We start from the raw sequence: 8,337 nt of genomic DNA, 5'->3' as shown, positions 1-8,337 counted from the left end.
TGATATCTCGATTAAGCTATTTTATTTTTGATTTTTCATAACAGCAAATTTGCACTTATTTTCCCAAACTTTGTCGCAAAAATAACTTTTGAAGCACATCTTGGCTTTCAATTTGATTCGAGAATTTAATGAACAAATTTGGCTGAATAAGATGCAGATACATCAGTTGTTTGTTTGTTTACAAACTGATTGATAACATGATCAAATTGATTCACATGTGATTAAGAAACAATGAATAGCACAGTCACATGTCATAGTATAAAGGCGTATCTTTGTATGTGGGTAAGTATATATGTTGTTTTAACAGGTGCTGAACTGTGTAAGATAGAGAGATAGATAAAGTTTTGCAAAAACTATTTGTAAAATTTGCACTCTGATAAGAACACAGATAAGATAGATAACAGAACTAAATCAAGCAATATAGCGGAAAGTATCAATTAGCAAACTGTCAAAATTTCACCTCTATCGGCTAATTTCTGTTTTTCATTTTCTCATCAGCTCCCGCCGAATTTGAAAAATAGAGTCGGAGAAATTAAATTTTGCCAGTTCTGCGAATGGAACAATTCGCTATTAAAACAATTGCAAGTTCATGCTACATTCTCCATCATTCTGTTTCACCGTTTCCATATTTTTCATCAAATTTGCACTCTCTGATACTCATGATTGCAAAAATGTTTAAGAGTGAAGACCACTTGATTTCGGATTAGCTCAAACTGGTCCACTCGGGCGCGGGGAGGCAGAACTTTGTGAAAATGTTTGAGTAATTCTTGTGCATTCGTCGAGACCGACAAGACACCATTTTCCAAATTGAAACCTTCGTAAAATAAAACGAAAATTCCAACAGGCTTCAAAAAGGTGATTATCGTTCAGTCGAAATTGCCTGCTTGTATTTCGTATATTTCGTATCAACTGCAGAAAATCGATAACTTTGAAATTGTAAAAAAAAAGTTAACAGAAACTTTCGCTTTGAGATGACGTGTAGCGCTTTAGCAAGTTGTCCAGAATCTCGTACAGGTTTCTAAAGTTGGGTCGTTTAGTGGGTTCGCTGTTCCAGCACTGGCACATGACGTCATAGATGTCATCGGGGGTGTGGTGTGGCTTGTCCAGGTGGTTGCCACTGGTGACGTAATCAACGACGTCCTCCACGTTAGCCATGGAGATGTAAGGCTGTGTTGCGTAGGAGAACACTTCCCACAGAAGCACTCCAAATGCCCACACGTCCGACTGCTTCGTGTATCTAAACAAACAATGAGGAGGCTCGCTATCACTTAATGTTCCCCCACCGCATCTCATCACACTTTTGCTCCAAGAAACCAGAAGTTGCTCGTTCGAAGCAAAACAAAGATTATTTTCATAGTTTTTAGATTCAACAGCTTCTTGGTGATAAAGAAATAATTTAACTTTTATTACTCGGGAACAGTTCGACAAAAACGAGAATCTTTTACTAAAAACGAGAAAGACATAAATGACATAAATTACAAACTTAAGTTACAAAAAAATTGCGCCAAAAGCCCAACGAAGTCATCCAGCCGCTGTTAATCAGAAGACGAAAGTTGTAATTAAACATCTGTATAAGTTATAAGAACATCAATAACTTTTCATTTATTATGATTTCATAACAAAAATCAGCAATCAAATTGTTTTCTGCTCTTGTCAAAAAAAACTTATCACACAAGTTTATCTGATTACGTTACAGCAAAAATTAATTCACTGAAAAACTAAATTTGAAAAGACTTTTAGAAAACTCAAAACTTGGCGCAGATGCAGGAATACAAAATTCCACATGAAAAAAAAAGAATTGATTCTTGACGGTTAAAAACCATTAAAATTGTTTGAAATGAGGTACCCACAGTGAACCCAAACTCGGTACATTTTGATAAGAAACATACTAAAACATGGTAAATTTTGACAAGATCTTGCCATGTTAAATGGCAAGATAATATCAAGATATGTACGAACTTGCAAGATCTTTCCATGGGTGTCAAGAAACAAGATTTTGTCGAGATTTCCAAAAGATTAACCTTGAAACGGCATATATCAAAAATCAAAAATTCAAAAGCAACCGAAAACAAGAATTAACACGAAATAAAGTTCAAAAAACTTAAGATAATCACTGAAAGAAAAGAGAACGTTCATTGACCTTCATTTGCGCAAACATTTCATATCAGTCAATAGTTGAGCTTTGATTTGGAATCATACTGGTCTGAAATAAATATTTAAAACAAGACAGAAAATTAACCAAAAGTATTAGATATTTGATTAATTGACTTTTGATTAATTAGACTATAGAGAGATAGAAAGAACAACAAGTGCTGACAAAACTCAAGAATTCATTAAAAATTAATGTAAACACTTTGTAGGAGCCATAAAAATCATGAGCTTTACTGAAGAGACAATATTTATTCACTGTGCCTCATTTGAACATAAATCGAACAATCTACAATAACTGAACCTATTAATGACAACAGTTGTCTCGAATTGAGATTGAAAAAAAAAACGAAACGTTTTATAAGGACAGCAAAAAAACAATCCAGATAATTTTTTATGACAAAAATTAACGGAGGGACTAAAATTGACTTTACTATCCTTGCAAGCTTGTTAAAAATGTAATTCTTCGGAAGAAGGCGTGCTAGATATTTTTGGCAAAACGAAAGACTTAATATATTAAAAATAAAAAACATTGAGATTTCGCAAATTAAATTAGCAAAAGGCCGTCAAATTGTTACTTCAAGAACACCATTTTAGGAAACACAGCTAAAAAAAACCTCATCTGAGGATCATTTGAGAAAACTACGATCGTGTCAGCAGTTTTCATATTTTCTCCAGCGGTCACTTTGGACAGATTGTTCAAAAGAAGCATATTTGGTGCCAACTCTTATGGAAAGATGCTCAATTTTCAAAAAATTAGCCAAAATGTTAGCCAGAAGAGTCGGTTGAAACAATTTAAACGTATCTTTAAACGCAAAACAAATTAGACTATCGTTAACAATTCTTTTCTGCAAAATTGCGAAAAAATTGAGGAAAACGACGGAAGTGAAGCTAACGTTCACAAAACCTACAAGCCTAAAAAAAGTCAACAAAAAAGCACAAAAAACCTAAGGTTCATATTCTAGGCTTGACAGGCTTTGTAATGATACCACTCACAACTCTGTACGATTAATATATCCATCGGAAAAAATTGACTAACAGAAAACCCAGTTGGACCTAAAGTTCCTCCAGATATGAGTATATAGAACGCGTAAAATGTGTACGCCGCTCTTTTTACAAAAGCGTTGGATTTTTTAGATTGTACTCTACAAAAGTTTCAAGTTTCACCTAACCTTGAACCTAAGAAAAGTAATCAATGACATTTATCCACTTGCCACATCTCCAGCAACATTCTATTGTTTGTTTTCCAGCCCTGCGCATTGTCGAATAATTTAAATTCATAGATAAATATTTAAAAAATTGACATCCATAAACAACGACGGTGGCTAAATTTCAGCACACAAAAGTTCTGCAACTCTTTATATTCGCGGTCACTCACAAAAAGGAAAGCAATTTTTGCGATGGCAGATTTGATCAAAAGTAGACATTTAAGACATTTTCTTAGTACGAATAAAAAATCTCAGCTGTGTTTCAATTTTATCTGCTTCTCGCTGATAAGTTTTTCGAGATGAATATTAGTCTATCTGGTGAACAAAACATAAAAACAGAGTTTTACCACATTAGGAAAGTTAAGCAAAGGAGAAATGGTGGTTGATTTGCATCGACTATTGAATATTATTTATTTATTTGTGTATATTTCGCGTTTTCAGAAGGCTTCTATACAAAAAAAACTACAAATTCCAACACACTAAAAAAACCATTTCAAAAATTAAAGAAATAATAAAAGACTCTTGACTTCCAACAAAAACTCACTCTTGAAAGAACCAAAATCGAGAGGAGTAAAAATTTTCTCTGGCATTACATTTTTTCAAATTTTTATTTAATGATACACAGTATAAGTATATAGTAAAGTCAACAGTTGTTTCACTCTCAACAAAAAAGGTTTAATTAAAGCCCGTTTTCAACTATTTGGGACAATGCTTAGTTCCTCGACACTAAATTTTGCGGTAACTCTTAATGGCATTTTTTGCGCCAGAAATGGAACAAATTAAGCTGAAATTACCTGAAGTTATAATTTTGATTGGCTAAATTAGCAAGAAAAATTTGTTCAAAATGATTAAATAATAGGTCGCCACAAACTACAAATTAGCAAAAACAACTCAGAAATAAACTAGTATTTACTTACTTGTACCTAATGTTCTCAAATCCATATTTTCGCAAAAATAATTGGAAAAAGCCAATAATTCTAAAATTCTCTTCATTGAAAAAACCGAATTAACACTTAAAATCTTAAAATACACTTCTTCAGAACTTGTTTTGTTAACTTATAAACAAAACAAAAACTTAGAATTTCATCAAAATTGTTTTCACATCTTTCAATAACTATAAATAGACTTAGAATTAAGACTATAACAGAAACGAAAAGCAAGAAAATCATTTACTTATTGCTCTGTGATCAACAGTTCGCAGGGATTGATTAACTGTAAGTCTAAACCTAAAATTTACAACTAAAGAACACAGGCCTGTTTGACCTTGAGGCTTTAATCTCAATTTCGGCCCAATGCTTTATTTTAAAAGATCATAATACAGAAATCTTTTTTTGACCTCTATTGACAGTAACTAAAAGTGACCTAAATATTAGTGTTTATCTAGATAGTGACGTAAACTATGATATAAACACAACATTCAGGTTAAAAGTTAATCAAAAATGAAGGAAAGCGTGAAAGAGTCACTTGAGAAGTCAAAGAATGTTCTAGAAGAAAAGTGCAAAATGGTCAAGCGAAAAATTTGCATTAAAAAGACCAACACGTTTACAATAATCGCTACGAACTTTGTTCAAGAGAAATTAAAAACACCCAAAACTTGGCCATTAATTGTATGTTTATAAAATGTCATCAGTTACGTGGCGACTCAGAGGGTTGAAAATAACGATAAACTGTACTTTTTGAATTTCATTGAAGCTTTACTTTTTGCTCTTAACCTCTTAAATGCTCAGAGTAATGCAAATTTCCAATTATTCTAGTTACTGGGAGTAGAGAGCTAGAACTTCCTCCTTGTTTCATATGAGTTTCTGATTCATTTTGAGAATTTCAATCTATGTTTTTGAAATTTTTATTGAGAATACCTGTTAGAATGGAGCGCTTCTGGCGCGATCCAGCGAATGGGTATTGCATCATTGTCATCAATTTGGAGGAACTCCTTGGTCCCAATGAACTGGGAAAGACCAAAGTCAGATATCTTGACAGCCATGCTCTCAGACACCAGACAGTTCCTTGTGGCCAAGTCTCTGTGTATGTAATTCTTCTCCGAGATGTACGACATCCCGGAGGCTACTTGTTGACAAATAAGGATCAGATCCGCTATTGACAAGTGCACGCGCTCCTTTACGTCCAAATCCGACTCGGGTCCGTTCTTGCGCAAGAAGTCGCTCAAATCTCTGTTCTTCATATACTCCAAAAGTAGGCAGAACGGTTTCCCAACGGAACACACTCCAAGTAGTTTTATAATGTTCGGGTGATTGAACGAAGACATTAGTTTAGCTTCATTTACAAAATCGGCCATCTGTTCTTCTGTGGCATCGTCTTTAAGCATTTTGACAGCGACCTCCGTGCCGAGGTTGGATGCGTCCGATGAAGCCGCTCCTGCTGTTATTGACATATCGCGCCTGCCTAGACCTGGCGCTTTCGCTCTGAACACGTACCCAAACGCCCCCGAACCAATATCATGGATGTACTGAATCTTATTTCTATCGTACTCAAATTTAGCCAGAGGATTTGAATCGCGACCACCCGAACCATAACCGTATCCCATAGGTGGTGGGCATCTATTCATTGGAACTCCAGGAATTGCTGGACTATGAGCCCGAAATCCTGGACCCTGGAACCTCATGTTTGGTCCAGAGGGTGTTCCAGGGCGGCCAAGACTGTTCTCAGGAGTAGGTTGCATGACGTAACGATTCCTAGAAGCTTGCATAACGTTCGGGAACCTCGGCATCCCTCGCATGTCCGGATGTCCCATACCCAAGGAAGGATCCGGGGTGTTTGGGATGATCCTGGACTGATTCCCGGTATCCGCCGCCTTGTACATCGGGTTCTGCCTCAAAGGCATCCCGTGGAAGCGATTGGCGTCGTGAGGCACCATTCTTACACTAGGTCGCTTACAGCAGCAACAGTAACTGAGCACAATTAGGATAATAACGAGCCCTAAAACACTAAAAAACCCCACTATAACCACTTTCCAGTGGTTTTTAAAACCACCCTGCATTTTACATACGATATCACATCTGTTTTCTAGTTCGATCGGAGGCTTGTCTGTCGAAGTTTCAACCGGTTTCTCAGGCCAACACTGAATATACTCGTCCGCAGTTTTACTGTAACATCTCAAAATGTTATCTTCAGGCGCTCGCGTCGCTCGGCAGAAATTGTCTTTATAATTTGATCGTAATAAATGATGCTTAGTGTCAACACTCCCCCAATTTTCACACGTTTGATTGTCGGGTGCGTACAACACACCAGTAAAGACACTGTTATTTGTAACGCTAACTTGTGTTTTGTTTTCGAATAGAGACAATCCGGTCATAAAGTCTATTTCACATAGTTGCCCTCGGCTACCAACAGAAAAGTAGTCACAAAATCTTTTCAGCAAAGGTAAATCTGGGCTGAAATTACACGAGTTGAGTATTATTTCGCATTCTTTTCTACAATGCAGAGCTTTACCGCGACGTTTGCAGTCGCTGGCGAAAAAATTGCACACTAAATTTTGCATGACCTTTTCACACACGGACACTTGACCTTTTCTGTGAGTAGATTTGAAGGTCAATATTGACATGAATGAGTTCAACTTGTGAGTACTGTTGAACTGAATTCTGTTATTCGTTGGATTTGTGTCGATATATTCTGAGCAAACGTTATCGTCCTGTTTATTACCGGAATTTTTACACGCCGCTTTGTCATTGTCGACCGATTTGATAGCTTGAGAGGTATCAACTTTTCGCTCATCATAGTATGAAACCGGTTGATTATTATTTTCATGAATTTCGTTTTCAATTTTGCAAATCAGTTCGTGACGTCCGTCACCTTGGCAATTTTTGTCATCCCCAAATTCGTACAACGTTAAATTCTCAGAAGTATGCGGTCCTTTTATTTTCTTCGAATCCTTCCGGGGCATGATCCAAAAATTCTGATTTCCGGCGCATTCCCAGACTATTTTTGGCTTTGGCTCTCCCATAACTCGGCCACAAAAAATGTCACTTATCAACTCGCCCCGATCAATACTTTGGACGGTATCTTGGTTTACAGCGCCAATTTTGGCCCGTTGCTCGACTATCAGGTGACCAACCCATTTACTTTCCGCAGAGTAACTGGCCATTTTAGAGAATGTAAAATCGATCTCAATATAGCACGTGCTTTTGGGTGTCAACTTTGTGAAAATAACATCTAGTCTGTAACTGTACGAATCGCTCACTTCCCGATTTCTCTCCGATCGAACAATTCTGAAATAGTCATCCACTAGACTGATTTGATCTTCGCTCTCAAGGAAATGCGAGTAACCTACACTTATGATACTGGGTAAGGGCTTTAGGACTGGGATACCCACACCTGGCTCATCGTTTTCCTTTTCAGCAGGGTTATTTTCCGATTTCGATACTTGCAGTCCTATATTATTAATCTCCTTGTTACCTTCACATAGTTCAATAGGAAAACTAATTGTGAACGAGTTATCTTCGCCTTCTCTGTATTCTGTGTAAATCGTTGAGGGTGGCTTGTCGTGGGTGAAGCCAATATAGCAGGTGTCTTTGGGATCTATGTAGGCAAGAACCCCTGTCCTTGTGAACAAATTGGTTAGCAGAATTGGAAAAATGAGGGAAAAGGGCAGGAAGCATTTTATGCTGCTCAACAGGTGATGTGTGAAATTTCTCCTGTTCATGTTATTACTATCATATTTGATCTGAAATGATTCAATTTAAACATTATTCTCAATTGTAAAACAACTTTCTGAAGATACTAACTAAACTGATAACAACAACATTACATTGTAGTGCTGCGATTTGTTTTCGAGTACAGGCAAACGCAAATACAAGTCTTTATATTTATTCTAAAACAGAGAACCTAGCAATTTCAATCAATGAAAGATAGAATTCAATTTTCAAATGTGTGAGTGAGTTTAAGATAAGAGACTTTCAATGTCTAAACACACAACAAAAGTCTAGCATTTTAGGTTCACAAACCTCATGATAATGTCGCCGAGTCG

General features: G+C 36.4%; 1 protein-coding gene across 1 annotated transcript; it reads right to left on the bottom strand.

The window, feature by feature from the left end:
- LOC142345640 (uncharacterized) lies at nucleotides 1-8,073 on the bottom strand. Its single transcript, XM_075397798.1, has 2 exons — nucleotides 5,213-8,073; nucleotides 1-1,237 (listed from the first exon to the last, which is right to left on the bottom strand). The coding sequence occupies exons 1-2, from the start codon at nucleotides 8,011-8,013 to the stop codon at nucleotides 949-951; spliced, it is 3,090 nt and encodes a 1,029-aa protein (XP_075253913.1). The 5' UTR covers nucleotides 8,014-8,073; the 3' UTR covers nucleotides 1-948.
- Between the last annotated feature and the right edge of the window lie 264 nt (nucleotides 8,074-8,337).

Source organism: Convolutriloba macropyga, chromosome 9, assembly GCF_964194025.1.
Source record: "Convolutriloba macropyga chromosome 9, txConMacr16.3, whole genome shotgun sequence".
Classification (NCBI taxonomy): domain Eukaryota; kingdom Metazoa; phylum Xenacoelomorpha; order Acoela; family Convolutidae; genus Convolutriloba; species Convolutriloba macropyga.
The sequence above is the reverse complement of the archived record's forward strand: the minus strand, read 5'-3'. Positions and strand labels throughout refer to the sequence as shown.